Source organism: Delphinus delphis, chromosome 19 (genome assembly GCF_949987515.2).
Source record: "Delphinus delphis chromosome 19, mDelDel1.2, whole genome shotgun sequence".
Lineage (NCBI taxonomy): Eukaryota > Metazoa > Chordata > Mammalia > Artiodactyla > Delphinidae > Delphinus > Delphinus delphis.
This window is the reverse complement of record NC_082701.1, coordinates 20,824,486-20,841,039: the sequence shown is the minus strand read 5'-3', so window position 1 is coordinate 20,841,039 and position 16,554 is coordinate 20,824,486. Positions and strand designations below refer to the sequence as shown.

Here is a 16,554-nt window from a genome sequence, read left to right as displayed (position 1 = left end):
GGGCAGGGGCTGGGGGTTAGCTGTGGGCGCTGGGGGGGCAAGCCGCCTTCAGAGCCTGCCTTGCTGTGCTGGGATCTTTGGAGACCGTGTGGAAGGAGATGGGCCTGCCCTTAGAAAGCCCTTGGTCTAGGGGCTTCCACAGCCCGTTAGGGATCCCAGTGTGGAGTGGGGGGAGGGGAGAAAGGGAGAGCCTGCCTGCGCCTTCAGGGAGTCCCCGTTCCGAGGGAGAAAGCCACCTCGGCCCTCAGAGTCCCTAGCCCTTGGGAAGCCAGAGGTTGAGTCTGGGGGGTCACTTAGTGGCAGAGTTCTATTTTTGGAGTGACCACAGATGACCTTCACAGCAGGAGTGGCAGTTGGCATGGGGACCTGGGTCAGGGGCTTATTGCAAACTAAGAAGAGCTCAGGATTGGGATGGAAACTTGGGAGGCCAGCCCTCTTGTCCCTCTGCCTCCAGGAAGGATTGTCCTGCCCTCCCCTGTCCACCCCTAAGCTCACTTCTGTGGGCAGGAGGCACAGAGGACAGACAGGCGACAGGGCACTTGGATGCTCCTGGTTGAGAGGATGGAGTGTGACAGGCCTTGAGGGTCCTCAGAAGCCAGTTCCCCCCCCTTCCCCGCCACTACACATCAAGGCCCAGAGAGGGCAGTGCCCTTGCCCATGGTCACACAGCAAGTTAGTGGCAGATCGGGGAACAGTACTAAGGGCTCCTACCTCTCAGCCAGGGCTCTTTCCTGGATCCCTGAAGCCCTTGAAGAAGCAACAGGCACTAAGATCTTGGGGGCGGGGACGTCTGGGGAGGTGGCAGTGGAGGCTGCGTTTGGGGAGGGTTAGCGGGGCGCTTGGGCGAGAAGAGATTCCTGGGCGGGAAGAGTTCCTTCCACGGGGGTCCACCTGCCATTTATACTTCAGCCATCAGGTGGCGCCAGATCCTCACTTATGTCACAGTCTGGCCCAGGCTGGAGAGGGTGCTGAGGACCGAGGCTCTCTTCCTCTAGCAAATACTTTCTAACACTTTCTAACAGGTTTCTTTATGAACCTGACATAATTTAACATAACATACCAAACACATGCTTTAAAAAGTCACCACGCTGGCAGACGATATTGTAAAGGAGAAATTCAGGGAAAGTACTGTGAATTTCCACGTGTCAATGCTTGGGCCCAATCACTGGGCGGATAGGACACAGTCTTATACTTGCTTCTCTTTTTTTAATGAACATTTGGATTTAAAAGAAGTAAGAAGGTCGGAAGCTATTCTGTACAAGGAGCCCAGGAAAATTAAAGAGTATGGGTGGATAAAAACCAAGAATGAATAATAAAACCATGCCAAAAAAAAAAAAAGTCCCAAACTAAACCCTTAATGTTTTATATGTAAAACAGGGTCAGGTAATTATAAAGAGGCTGTTCACTATGTAAATGTCAGTGGGACATTCTAAAGGAGTGTGTGACAATTCTTTATTGTGGGGGGACATTGGCATTCTTAGCCCCTACCCGCCAAATGCCAAGAGGGTGCCCCTCCCTGTGACGACTAAAGCAGTGACGCCCACACTTACGAAGCGCCCCCCTTGGGATAGTAACTTTGCTGCTGGGGCTCGAGGTTGCGCTGGATGGTTCATAGTTCACTGTAGAGCAGAGTTTCTTATCTACGGCACAAGTGACATTCTGGGCTATGAATTATTTGCTGAGACGGGCCGTCCTGCACACAGTAGGTGTTTAGCAGCAACCCTGGCTTCTATCCACTAGTCGCACCTTCCCTCAAGCTGTGACAACCAAATATATCTGCAGACGTTGCCCAATGTCCCCTGGGGGGAAAAATCGCCCCCAGTTGAGAACCACTGCTGGAGTCTGGTCATCGAGGGCTGACGTGGGCTTTGCCTATGGGAGCACAGGGCAGAGGCATTTAACCAGGCCTGAAGCAGGGCTTGGACGTCTTCCCGGAACAGGTGCTCTCTCCCAGCTAAATCTCTAAGGGGAAGAGTTAGCCAGGTGGAATGCAGAGGTAATAAAAAGCTCCTGGTTGTCAGAAACTATCCCCAGCTCTGTGTTTTAACCATTTTGGGTTTCGGTGGAAAAGGCAGAACAGGTGAAGCTGTAGAGGCTGGGACGGGCTGGTCAAGGCCAATTCAGGAGCTGGACTTGATCCTGAGGGCAATGGCAGTGAAGGATTTGAAGCTAGTGAGTGAGGTGTTCAGATTAGAATTGCAGGGGGCGGGAGCAGAGGCTAGGAAGGGAGTACCCCAGGCCATCGGTGACCGGCTGACCCTGGGCAGCCTCTGAAGGGGTGGAGAAGAGTGGCCAAGGGGAGGAAATGCTTAGGTGGTAAAACAGGAGGACCAGGTGATTGATGGGATATGGAAGGCGGGCAGAGGACGGGCTCTGGCAACAACAGACGGAGGTGGCCAGGGTGGATGGGGACCCCAGCAACTGAGAGGAGAGCTAAGGAAGCTGGGGCACCATGTGAGTTGCTGGTGACCCCCTCCATGCCCCTCACTCCACTCCGGCCACACCAGCCTCCTTGTTGGCCTCCAAGACCTCCAGCTTATTCCCGCCTCAGGACCTTTGTTCTCGCCATTCCCTCCAACGGGAATGCTCTTCCTGGAGAAGCTTCATGGCTGGCAACTTGGTATGTTCTTGCTCCCCGTCACTCCTCAGGGGTGTCACTCTCTCTCCCCTTACTCTTTACACTGGTACAGTCTATATTTATTGTCCACCAGAATGTGAGCTTCACAGGGGCAAGTTTTGTTCACCGCTGGAGCCCAACACCTGAATCTGCTAATAGCAGCCACTCGCCACGGGTGGCGGCCGAGTCTTAGATATGCGGCTGGTCCAAATTGAGATGTGCTCCAAGCGCAGAACACACCCCAGACTTCAAAGACTTAGTACAAAACGAAGAATATAAAACATCTCCTCGATACTTTTTTTATATTGCGTGTTGAAAAAGTACTTAAAGAAAATATATTACTAAAATGAATTTCACCTGTTTCCTTTCACTTTGTAATGTGGCTAATGGAAAACTTGGAATTATATGGGTGGCTCACCTCCTCTTCCTATGAAACAGTGCTCATCTTGCACACTGCCTGGTATACACTATGTGCTCAAGAAGTATTTGTTGAATGAATATATATGGAAAACAGCTGGACATTCACATCTGAGTTTGCATGGAAGGGTCCAGGCGGCAGACGCAGAACTCACTGTAGGTGGAGGGACGGTAGCACACACCGTGAGCGTGGATAAGTGCTTGGGCCTGGGGAACACCACCAGTTCCTCATCCAGACCAAGTTTACTGAGCACCTACTATGGGCCTGTGAGGAGGAGAGAGCTATGCATCCAGCAGTAGTGCTGCCTTGGGGCCTCCAGCTCTGGTTTGGGGCTTGGGCTGTCTGTAAAGGAAGCCATCTAGTTTCTTCCCAGGTGAGACCAAAAGGCAGGTAGGCATTAATTAGCTAGCGGAAGGGGGCGGTGCAGAGAGGGAGGCCGCTCCAGGCAAAGGAACAGCATGTTGAAACACTTAGAAGCAAGATTGGGTACCGTGCTTGGTAGGAACAGAAAACTCGGCATGGTTTGGGGCATGGCGACCTTGGAGAAGCCAAGGGGAGGGGGCCTGATGAAGCAGGGCCAGACGTGCAGGGCTTCAAAAGCCTCGTTCAGGTGCTGGACTTACCCTGAGGATGGGGGAGCCCCAAGGACGTAAGTAGGGGAGCTATTTAGAAAGACTCCTCCAGCTGCTGTGTGGAGCCAGGCAGGAAAGCTGAGGAAGAGGCGTGAAGGAAAAAGGAGGACAGAGAGGAAGCGACCGGGGACACGGAAGACCGGGGCGCTGGCAGCCTGCTCGGCAGGGTCTGGTGGAGCCCCGGAGGCGTGGTTGGATGGTGGCCCCTGGAGTTTTCAGTTTGCTGCTGGCTGCTTACGGAGAGCATCCCCACTGGGGCAGTGAAGGAGGAAGAAGATGGGGGCAGAGGAGAGATAGGAGGGGAAAAGGATGCAGACACGTAGACAGATCCTTGTATTTCCCCGGGGGTGGGGCCCCGGCGGGGAGGGAGGAGGGGAAGCGGGTGATGGCTGCGGGAAAATGCAGGGCCAGGAGCACACGTTCTGGGGGAGGTTTCTTCTGAGGATGTCTATGGACTGGGGTAACAGCGGCAGGGTGAAGAGGGGGAAGCCAGAAAACAGTCCTGCCCTCTGACCCCACCGCCCACCCCCACTCTATCTCCATGAAAGGAGGGCCTAGCCACCTTGCCCAGGCCACAAGGCTGAGAGTGTAGATGGTGCCCAGACTGAGGCCTCCCCTCCCGCTCCCGTCCTGTGTGGGCTCCAGCAGGAGGGCAGACCATCCCGTGACGCCCCTGCAGGTAGGGAGGGAGCCACCGTGGCTGCTGCTGGCACTGGGTCCTGGCCACTCGCACAGTGCACGTCAGAGATCACACACACAGCTCACACAGGGCGCACAGATGCACGCGCATACGCAGAACGCACACGGGGTAGGCCCCCACGCGCGCAGAGAGCCTGCAGAGGATGGACATGTGCTTGTGCACACGCGTGCACAACCAGAGCTCTCCCAGGCTATATGCGTGCATGCGCACACACGCAAGAGCTCACACAGGTTTGACGTGCGCTTGGGCACCCACAGCTCACACCGTATGTATGTGTACATGTGTGTGTACATACACAGAGGGCCCACACGGAGGCCACGCCTCAGTCTGAACAAGGAGAGGCCCCCAGGGATGCTGGTATCACCGTTGTTTTTGTCCCCAGTAAAACAACCCGGGCTCCACCGGACCCTCCACTTTGCACTAGCTCTGCCCTCCTCTTGTCCACTTTCTCTCAGCACCCAACCCCCCCCCCCCCAGCCTCCTTCCTTTCTGCCTGGATGACGGCACCAAGGACCGGCCTTAGTTCCTTAGATGTCCCCAGCTTGGCTGGGAGCTGCGGATGCTGCCCGGCGGGCCATGCCCCCTGTGTGTCATCTGCTGGGCAGGGGACCCTGCGAACAGTTGCTGCAGAGCTGCTTCTCGCTCCGGGGTAGTGGGGTCTGGCCTCTGACCTCACCCCCGCCCCAGGCAGCTCTAGATGGCCAGGTCCTGGCGGACGGTGGCCAGCGATGCCTTGCTGCGGCCGCTGCCGCCCTCGCTGTCGCAGGTCGGCGCCCGGTGAGCATAGGAGGGCGGGGCGTAGGGGTCGGGGCCCGGGTGCCTGGCGGGCAGGGCGGGCGGCGGCGGTGGGAGCAGCTGCTGCGCCTCCTCGTGCGCGCGGTTGCAGCGGTTGTCGCGCTCGGCCTCCTGGCGACAGTGGCCGGCGCGCGGGCGGCCCTTCCAGAGCAGGTGTCCCAGCTCGGCCACGCTGAGCAGCGCCGAGAGCAGCCCCACGGCGAAGTAGAAGATCACGAAGACGGTCTTTTCGGTGGGCCGGCTCACGAAGCAGTCCACCGTGTGTGGGCACGGGGCACCGGCGCACACGAAGTGCGGGGCCACGCGGAAGCCGTAGAGCAACGCCTGGCCCGCCAGGAAGGCCAGCTCGGCCAGCAGGCGCAGCGCCACGCTCAGCAGGTAGCAGCGGCGCGCGCGGCGGCCCCCCGGGCGCCCCGGGGTCCCCAGCGACCCTGCCCCGCCGGCCGCGCCGCCCGGATCCTTGCTGGCCCGGTGCACAGAGTAGATGACGAAGAGCACCGGGGGCGCCGACAGCAGCAGGATGTGGAAGAGCCAGAAGCGGTAGTGGGAGACGGGGAAGGCGCGGTCGTAGCAGGTCTGGCGACAGCCCGGCTGCAGCGTGTTGCACACGAACTCCTCCTGCTCGTCCTCGAACACGGCGCCGCCCACCGTGGCCAGCACCAGGATGCGGAAGATCAGCATGACCACCAGCCACAGGCGGCCCACGAGCGGCGACTGCAGCTGCACGGCGTCCAGCAGCGAGCCGAGGAACGCCCACTCCCCCATGGCGCTGGGGATGGACGCGGGGCGGGCAGTCAGAGGCTGAAGGATCGGGATCCCCAGCCCTCCGTGCCCGTCGGGGTGGAGTCAGTTGGACCTCCTCTAACTTCGAGGTGAGCCAGGGGGTCAGCCAGGCCTGGGTTTAACAGGGACTTTGTGGGAACAAAGGGCTTAGCAAGGGGGGCGGGGCGGGAAGGGTTAGGTGATTCTCCACTATGGGCGCTGGGGAGGAGCTCCACTTTGGTGCTCTAGTCAGACACCCACGGGCCTGCTGGGTTGGACCCTTTGCTCCTCCAGAGTCCAGGTTGGTGGGAAAGGGCCTTGGAGATCAGCCTGCCCCCCACCCCCTACGGCCTCTGACTGCATTTGTAGAAGCGGGAACCCAGCAGCGCCCTCGTGCTCAAGGATGCTTTCTGTGGGCAAGAGTGGTGCCTCAAACCCAGCTCTCCGTCAGACCCAATTTGGTACCCCTGGGAGAAGTGGAGTCAGCAGACCCAGAAGGACCCACCTCCTTCTTTCTCCGCCCATTTTCCTGCCCTTTTTACTGCAGTGAACTGCTCTCAAAATTGGGGAGCGGACTCAAAGGTAACGCCGCTTCCATAACTCTACCCAATGTCCTAGGTGTCCCCCACCATCTGAGCCCAGCATGGCAGGAATGCTGGCCCAGCTTCTCCCATCTCCTCCCTGGTGTCCCTCTGTTTCCAGCCTCCCATATCTCCCGAGAACCCCCCCAACTCCCCCCACCCCTCACAGGTCCCACAGGCCCCTGATGCCCCCAGACTCTCACCCGTACGTAACCACTCGCCCTGTAGCTGACGCGGGGATGTTAAAGCCGAGTAAAGGACCTTGGGAGGTGGCTGGGACCTGTTCCTCCTGGTCCCTCTTTCATTTTCCCTTTCGGATTTTGCCCGGGATGGATGACAAGACAGGATGGCCGAGAGGGGCTAGCTCTCCCCTTCTCTTAAAGGGACAGGGTGACCCTGTTGGCTGGCTCCACCCCTGAGAACAGACCCAGGGCCACACCCCTTGCTGGGCTCTGCCAACCTCCCTTTCCATCCCCTCACTCGCCCCCACCCCACAGCTGTGTCCCCAACTGGAAATGAGGGAAGGGGTTAACCAGGGCTGCCTCTCTCTCTCTTTTTTTAAAATAAATTTATTTATTTTTGGCCGCGTTGGATCTTCGTTGCTGCGTGCGGGTTTTCTCTAGTTGCGGTGAGCTGGGGCTACTCTTCGTTGCGGTGCACGGGCTTCTCATTGCGGTGGCTTCTCTTGTTGCCAAGCACGGGCTCTAGGCGCGCGGGCTTCAGTAGTTGTGGCTCGCAGGCTTCAGTAGTTGTGGCTCACGGGCTCTAGAGCACAGGCTCAGTAGTTGTGGCGCATGGGTTTAGTTGTTCTGTGGCATGTGGGATCTTCCTGGACCAGGGCTCGAACCTGTGTCCCCTGCATTGGCAGGCGGATTCTTAACCACCGTGCCACCAGGGAAGCCCCAGAGCTCCCTCTATCGCCAATCACCAATAAATTCCCCCAAATTGGAAGGTTTAGGTCCACTATCAAGTGACTGTCCCGTCTTCAGGGCTGGAGCGAGGTTTGCTGCGGTGTTGGAGGCACTGGTATTTTTTGAAAATTAATTAATTAATTAATTTATGGCTGTGTTGGGTCTTCGTTTCTGTGCGAGGGCTTTCTCTAGTTGTGGCGAGCGGGGGCCACCCTTCATCGCAGTGCGCGGGCCTGTCACTATTGCGGCCTCTGTTGTTGCGGAGCACAGGCTCCAGATGCGCAGGCTCAGTAGTTGTGGCTCACGGGCCCAGTTGCTCCGCGGTATGTGGGATCCTCCCAGACCAGGGCCCGAACCCATGTGCCCTGCATTGGCAGGCAGATTCTCAACCACTGCGCCACCAGGGAAGCCCGGAGGCACTGGTATTTTAAGAGGCAGCAGACACCCGGTAACTCTCCTTCTAGCTCTGCCACTGCTAACCTTGGACCAGTCGCTCAGCTCTTCTGGGCCAGAGTCTCCTGGCTTGTCAGCTGGCGAGCCTGGGCCGGCTGACCTCCAAGTTCCCTTCCGGCTCTGCGTCTTAATGCTAAGGTCCCAGCCATGTTACAGAGAACAAAAAAGTCCGAGCCTGGAAGAAATTCCCTTTTGGAAAAACCTTGAAGTATCCGGAGTATCTGGCTTTGGGACTTAAACAAAAGCTTCTGCTTCCTTCCTGCTTTTCTGTAATTTCCAGATTTACTGTAATGAGTGTGTCATTTCATAATGCAAAAAATAAATAGAAAGCAAGGCTTCTTTTCCCCCATAAGGCTCTGAACTGAGTCACCTACTGCTCTAGGTGGCAGGAGAAGCTGTCCCATAGGGGAGGAGAGTTAGGACGACCAATGGTGACCTGAGCGGCCAGGGAGGGGACACTCCCAGGTTGAGCACTTGTTTGTTCTCTCTGCCTTTTCAGGAGTCTGCCCAACCCACACCATTCCACTCGTCCACCTGTGCAACTGCTCCGGGCCAGGCCCTGCGCCCCACTTATCGCGCGAGTTAGCTCGCTTAGCCCTCCTGGTGAGCCGGCAGCAGGGCAGCTGAGACTCAGAGCGCTAAGCCACTTGGTACACTCACGCGGCAAGAAAGAGCGGCTCCGGGCCGCACGCCCAGCCTCACTGGTTCGGAGACCGTGTTCTTAAGCACATCGTGGAACTGTTCCCTTTCCAGCCTGGCTGGGCTTCCCAGGTGGTGTCCCAGGGCCTAACAGTCCCCAGGGCTTTGTGTGGGGCTGGTGGGGGCCGTGCCAGGACTCTGTCCTCTTCAGCTATGGGGGCCGATGGGGATCCCTGGCACGATTTCAAGAAGGGGTGGGAAAGGTATCCTTCACCCACACTGGCTCAGGGGCCTGGCCCAGCCTGGAAAAACCCTAGGTTAATGCTTGGGAGTGCTGGGGTTCCCTTGGGACTGGGCCTGGGTGGGGAGACACTGGCCTGGACCAAGTCCAAAGGAAAGAACATGCTGGGGCCCATTCCAAAAACAGGATGTGACGTTGAGGGCACTGCTGACCTCCCCATTCCCAGCCTCCACCTGCTTCTGGCTAAAGCTGCTCCCTGCCCCCTGCCCCCCGGCCACGGGGGCTCAGCACATACCTCATCTCCCCTGGAATGGGCCCTGCCCTGGACGCATGGCCACTGCCGGGTCAGGCCACCAGCCCAGCCTGGAAAAATCCTCATCAGACCAGACCCATCTGCCCGTGGAGAGTGGAAAGTGGCAGAGGTGGTGGGCTGGGCTGGGGGTGGTGGGGGACATGGAGCCCACGGTCACCCTGTGCTGTCCCCAGTCCCTGATACCACAGGGCCAGACACAGGAGACTCTACAATCTCCGGGGCCCATCCTTCCTCCCAGACAGCGCCGTCCAGCCTGGGAGGAGGTGTCGCTGTTGTTGCCCAGAGCTGGCGGCACGTGGCCCTGTTCTTGGCCAAATGTGAGGTCTGGGGCTGGGCTCAGAGCCTGTCCTGCCCTGGTCCACGTTCAGTCTCTGTCCCAGACACCTCACCCTGACCCGTCAGGCTGTGGAGCCACTTCCCATGCATGTCCATCACACATGAACACACACATGCAGGCACATGCATGTTGGCACCTGGTAAATTAATACTCGTGACATCATCAACGCACGGCTGTATTTTCTCTCCCCTGTGTCCCTCTAACATTTAAAAAAGTCTTTACATAAATACTGCCTTTTAGTGAGGCCTTTCCTTGCTGCCCTAACTGGAATTTAACCCCTGACCTCTATCCCCTTTCTTAGCTTTATTTCCTTTGCACTGACCACTTCATAACATACTTTATATTTTTCTTATTTATCCTGTGTAGCATCCGTCTCCTCCGTTAGCGTGTAAGCTCCATGAGGGCAGGGATTTTTGGTGCTTTATACACTGTCTTGACCCCAACACCTAGAACAGTTCCTGGCACTTAGTAGAAGATCAGTAAATATGTGTGGGGCAACAGAATGAATGAAATGGGGTGAGAGGATTGCGGGAGGTGCAGAGCTCCTCTGCCCCAAGATGAGGACGCTGCTGGTCCGTTGGACACTCTGGTCTCTTCCAGGGCTTTGATCACTTACATGGCCAAGGGTCTTTGGAAATCTTGCTGTGCATTGGACCAGTAAAAGTAATTGCAGATCTGAAGGCAGCTTGGAGTTGGCTTGTTTTTACTGATTCCTTTTTGTTTTTCAGAGCAACTTGACTGCCTGCTCTCAAGATGTCATTATCAGGAGACTACAATTCTCCTCAGAAGATGCTTTAATGGAAATCACCATCTCCTCTTTAGTCATTCCAAGAGCATCCACTTTGATGTGGTTGAGAAATATCGTGAAGGTGATTCTGTGTTCAACTCTAGCCACAGCTCAGCGGCTTGGCAAACTGTCTCCTCATTTTCCACAGGTAAATTGTCACTAATGAGAGTGCCTATCAGTAGGTCAGGTGGAGGCTGCATGGAGGCTTTCTGGTGGTACCCGACGCGAACTTGTGGCCACCAGTTTTTAGCATTTTAATTCCTTACAACTGAAGGGGTCGGCAAAACTCAACGATTCTCCTCATTTATTATTTTTAAATTAAATACTCTTGACATGGTTGCAACACATATTCTACTTGTAGGAAGCATGTTGTTGCATAAAACTGTTCTACAGTGTTGTCATTTATTGCCGCGTGACCACGTGTGCACACGTTACTCTTAAGTATAAGGCAGTGTAGTGACACCAATGTTCCCTAGGTGTGAGTGTGTCTACTATCACTAGTTCATTCATAAACAGGGCCGGGAATAAGAAATACACACTGCAAGAATCAACTTACCGCAAGGGAGTTCAGTGCCTTCCGTGGCATGTAATAGGCCAGTGAGGAGCTGCTCTTTGTTAGTTTTAACTGTTCCAGCAGACACAGCATATTCGAGATTGATCTCTTCTCGTGATGCACAGGACTGTGTTCTATTACTATGTTTAGGACCAGACTGGAAAAGTCAGTCTTTCTAATGAAAGAGGATCAAGTGAATGATTCCTAAGTAAAGAAAGGACGATCTTCATGTGATCTTTTTTTTTTTGCTTTTATTTAAAAAAAGTTTTAATTGATGTATAGTTGACTTACAATATTGTGTAAGTTTCCGGTGTACAGCAAAGTGACTCAGATATATATATATATATATTTCTTTCTAAAAATTCTCTTCCATTATGGGTTATTACAAGATATTGAATATAGTTCCTTGTGCTTACAGTAAATCCTTGTTGTTTATCTAGTTTATATATGGTAGTGTGTATCTGTTAATCCTATACTCCTAACTTATCCCTCCCCCCTCCCCTTTGGTAACCCTCCCCTTTGTTTTCTATGTCTGTGAGTCTGTTTCTGTTTTGTAAATAAGTTCATTTGTACTATTTTTTAGATTATACGTATAAGTGATATCATATAATATTTGTCTTTCTCCATCTGACTTACTTCACTTAGTATGATAATCTCCAAGTCCATCCATGTTGCTGCAAATGGCATTATTTCATTCTTTTTTATGGCTAAGTAGTATTCCATTGTGTATATATACCACATCTTCTTTATCCATTCATCTGTCGAAGGACACTTAGGTTGTTTCCATGTCTTGGCTATTGTAAATAGTCCTGCAATGAACATTGTGGTGCTTGGATCTTTTCTGGATATATGCCCAGGAGTGGGATTGCTGGATCATATGGTAGCTCCATTTTTAGTTTTGTAAGATACCTCCATACTGTTTTCCACAGTGGCTGCACCAATTTACATTCCCACCAACAGTGTAGGAGGATTTCCTTTTCGCCACACCCTCTCCAGCATTTATTATTTGTAGACTTTTATTTTTTAAGGTTCTTTTCCTATGTAGGTCATTACAGAGCATTGAGTAGAGTTCCCTGTACTGCACAGCAGGTTATTATTAGTTATCTATTTTATATAGTAGTGTGTATATGTCAGTCCCAATCTCCCAGTTTATCCCTCCCCCACCTCCTCCTTATCGCTTGGTAACCATAAGTTTGTTTTCTATATCTGAGACTCTACTTCTGTTTTGTAAATAAGTTCATTTGTGCCCTTTTTTTAGATTCCACATATAAGTGATATCATATGATATTTGTCTTTCTGTGTCTGACTTTACTCAGTATGACAATCTCTAGGTCCATCCATGTTGCTGCAAATGGCATTATTTTGTTCTTTTTTATTGCTGAGTAATATTCCATTGTATATATGTGCCACATCTTCTTTATCCATTCTTCTGTTGATGGACATTTAGGTTGATGGACATTTAGGTTGCTTCCATGATCTGGCTATTGTAAATAGCGCTGCTATGAACATTGGGGTGCATGTATATTTTTGAATTATGGTTTTCTCAGGGTATATGCCCAGGAGTGGGACTGCTGGATCATACGGTAGTTCTAGTTTTAGTTTTTTAAGGAACCTCCATAATGTTCTCCATAGTGGCTGCACCAATTTACATTCCCACCAACAGTGTAGGAGGGTTCCCTTTTCTCCACGCTCTCTCCAGCATTTATTATTTGTAGACTTTTTTTTTAAGCAGTTGTTAACATTTAATGAATCTTCTACCAGGTGGCTTCAAGCTACTAGAACACGTGCCCCACCCACACCCTTAATCTTCTCAGCTCTTCTGCTGAAGAATTTGCCCTTTACGATGCAGGCTGCTTTGGGAGCTTTCCTCCCTCAGAACATTGTATTGATAGTAGCCTGAAGGTACCACATCAATGATAGGAGCAGCTCATCTTGTTCTTGACAACATTTACCCGTGTCTGCTCACCGACCAAGGTTCCACAATTTATCACGGTTCAGAGCTGGGCAGAAGCTCTGGTTCCTCTTTAAGTGGTAATGCCAGATAACAACTTTCCCAAAGTATCCTGGGTGATATTTGTGGAAGTTGATCCTGTGGTGATGCATGCCACCAGCATTACCGCGGCCTCCCGGGTGCTTCCGGTGTTTGCTGTTGCAGCTGTGGCTCTATCTCATGTGGCCCTAAGTTTCCAGGTCTCCCTCAGTCTGGATGGCTGTAGACTTTTTGATGATGGCCATTATGACCGGTGTGATACCTCATTGTAGTTTTTTTTTTTTGCGGTACATGGGCCTCTCACTGTTGTGGCCTCTCCCGTTGCGGGGCACAGGCTCTGGACGCGCAGGCTCAGCGGCCATGGCTCACGGGCCCAGCCGCTCCGCAGCATGTGGGATCTTCCCAGACCGGGGCACGAACCCGTGTCCCCTGCATCGGCAGGCGGACTCTCACCACTACGCCACCAGGGAAGCCCTTTTGTTTTCTTAAAAATAAATTTTATTTATTTATTTTTGGCTGCGTTGGGTCTTCGTTGCTGTGTGTGGGCTTTCTCTAGTTGTGGCGAGCGGGTCTACTCTTCGTTGCGGTGCGCGGGCTTCTTATTGTGGTGGCTTCTCTTGTTACGGAGCACGGGCTCTAGAAGAGTGGGCTTCAGTAGTTGTGGCACGCGGGCTCAGTAGTTGTGGTGCGCGGGCTTAGTTGCTCCGCAGCATGTGGGATCTTCCCGGACCAGGAACTGAACCTGTGTCCCCTGCATTGACAGGTGGATTCTTAACCACAGTGCCACCAGGGAAGTCCCTCATAGTTTTGATCTGGATTTCTTTACAGGTCCATGTGATCTTCTCTGCAGCATTCAGAACCAAGGCTGCCACATCCACTATCCTAGGTCATCCTGGGTTCTTTAGGTACCAAAATGGACTTTGGAGAAAAACAGAACCAACAGGAGGTATATATATATATATATGATTTGTTATAGGAATTAGCTCAGTTATGGAGGCTGGGAAGTCCCATGATCTGCCATCAGCAAACTGGAGAATTAGGAAAGCTGGGGGTGTAATTCAGTTTGAGTCTGAAGGCCTGAGACCCAGGAGCACTGACATCCAAGGGCAGAAGATAGACGCCTCAGCTTAGAGCGAATTCACCCTCCCTCTACCTTTTTGTTCTCAGTGGATTGGATGATCCCACCCGCATTGGTGGGAATCATCTTAACTCAGTCTACTGAGTTACATGCTAATCTTTGCCAGAGACACCCTCACAGACACACTCAGAAGTAATAGTTTACCAGCTATCTGGGCATGCCTTAACCCGGTCAAGCTGACACATACAATTAACCATCACAGGGTTTTTCAGTACAGCCTGCTCAGATTTGCAAGGAGGCAGCCCATGAGTGAAAAACACCTGAGGGCAACTCCTGGAGTGGTACCAGTTCAGCGTCATGTTAGAACTGGAACCCATATATTACTTTTATAACCAGAAAAAAAATTAAAAGTTATTTTCATTTTGAAAGAAAACATGTAACATCACTATTTTTGTAAGCTATGGGAAGATACGAAGAAGAAAACAAACATCACCCAAATCTCATTAACCAGAGAAAAGCAACTGACATTTTGCTGCAACTTGCAATAAGGCCTTTCAATGCATATTGCATTCTCGAACTTTAGTGTGCACCAGGATTAGCTGGGGTGCTTGTTAATACAAGTGCTTTTAAGTCAGTAGTTCTGGGGTGGGCCCGATAATGAGAATTTCTAACCACCTCTCCAGTCTTGCTGCCACAGTCAGTCCAGAGGCCACACGCAGAGAAGCACTGGTCCAGAGTTTACACCTCTGCTGTTCCAAGCAGGGTCTCCAACCAGTACTATTGACATCACTTGGGAACCTGTTAGTAATACAATTTCAGGCCCCACCCCAGACCTACTGAATCAGAATCTGCGGTTTAACAAGATCCCTAAGGGATTTGAAACACAGGTTTGAGAAGCACTGGTTTATATTTGAGCCTCATACTGTCTGAAAGATAGCTTTTCCTCCCTACTTTATTGTGATCTAATTTACACACAGTAAAATGCACCATTTTATAATTGAGTTTTGACAAATTATATTAAGAGTTTGGTATCTTTTCCCCCCTCTTCCTAACAGAATCAGAACTTTCCTGTGCTACCAAATATTTTGGGAAAACATGACTTTTAACTGATTCTATAATACATGGTAAGTAAGGATGTGCCAGTTTAATTAGTTCTTCTGTTGTGGGACATCTGTGCTGTTCCCGGTTTCTCACCAGTGTAAACAATGCTTCAATGAACTCTTTTGGACACAAACGTTTCATTTTTCAGACAATAATTTTCCAAAAGTGTTATTACTGAGGCAGGCAAGAACAAACATCCATTATGGTAGGAAAAAAAGTTAATTAAAGAATTTTCTATGTGGGAATTCCCTGGTGGTCCAGTGGTTAGGACTCTGCGCTCTTGCTGCCAAGGGCCTGGGTTCAATCCCTGGTCAGAGAACTAAGATCCCGTAAGCCACGAGGCACAGCCAAAAAACAAACGCAGATTTGCTATGTGTTTGGGTTTCAGGAAAAATGGCCAGAAATCATTTAAAAAAATTCCACTGCAGGAGGAAGAGAGGGATGCAATGTATCCTAAACAAAAAGGCTTAGAAAACTTATTGTATCACTTATCAACTAATTTTTGAATCCCTTATTTTCTCAATAGCCATTCTTTTGTAATTTATAGTTGATGTAATATGTATTTATCTAAGCAATGTTGCATATGTGTAAGGAATAACTACATTCTATAAAGGGTTTAAATGTGTATAACCACGAAGTTTATTAGCACTAAAATTTTTAACTCCTAGAATGTCAGTGGCTTAAGGAATGAAGAGTCAAGGACTGAATTCACTTGTTTCAGTTAGCAAGTGCATTACTGATCAGGAGAGAACTTCTAGTTTCGAGAGGGAAACATTCCTGATTTTTTCCTTTCCAAAGAAGGTTTATATGCTTTTGTCCCACGATTTATTTTGTAAACAAATGCATACATACCAGACAGGGATTTCACCTTTGACTTGTAACCTGCTTTCTTCACTCAGCAATGTCCTAAATACCTTTTCATGTCAATAAATAATATGCACGATCATTCTTAATGAGCACCTGGTATTCCTCATTGTACCATAATTTGTTTAATTGTTTTGCCAGATGTCTCTTGTTGGACATTTAGTTTACTTTCAATTTTATTATTACAGAAACTTTTTTTTTTTTTTTTTTGCGGTACGCGAGCCTCTTACTGTTACTGCCTCTCCCGTTGCAGAGCACAGGCTCCGGACGCGCAGGCTCAGCAGCCATGGCTCACGGGCCCAGCCGCTCCGCGGCATATGGGATCCTCCCAGACCGGGGCACGAACCCGCGTCCCCTGCATCGGCAGGGGGACTCTTAACCACTGCGCCACCACGGAAGCCCTATTACAGAAACCTTAATAGGCATATTTGTATGTGGCTTTTTTTTTTGCAATAATTACAGATTTACATGTAGTTGTGAGAAATAATACAGAGATCCCTTGTACACTTTGCCTACTTTCCCCCAATGGTAGCATTTTGTAAAATTATGTTGTAACCAGGATACTGATATCTTTTGTTACTTGAACTTGCATTTGTGTGTATTTACATAGCTTTTTGCACATGTCCAATTCTCCTGAACTAAATTTCTTAAAGTGAGAATTGCTGGGACAAAGAGTTTGACCTTTTCGTCCAGGTTCTAGTGAAAGGGCTCATTTTCCATATCTTTATCAACACCACCCTTGGGGATATGTTTAGGCTATCCCTCTGTAACGCAAGACTACT

General features: G+C 51.2%; 1 protein-coding gene and 1 pseudogene across 1 annotated transcript; both read right to left on the bottom strand.

The window, feature by feature from the left end:
* Positions 1-5,060: 5,060 nt before the first annotated feature.
* GJD3 (gap junction protein delta 3) lies at positions 5,061-6,015 on the bottom strand. Its single transcript, XM_059998706.1, has one exon. It carries the CDS (start codon positions 5,925-5,927, stop codon positions 5,061-5,063), a length of 867 nt encoding a protein of 288 aa, XP_059854689.1. The 5' UTR covers positions 5,928-6,015.
* Positions 6,016-12,506: 6,491 nt separating this feature from the next.
* On the bottom strand, positions 12,507-13,563 carry LOC132414967 (large ribosomal subunit protein uL15-like; annotated as a pseudogene).
* Positions 13,564-16,554: the final 2,991 nt, after the last annotated feature.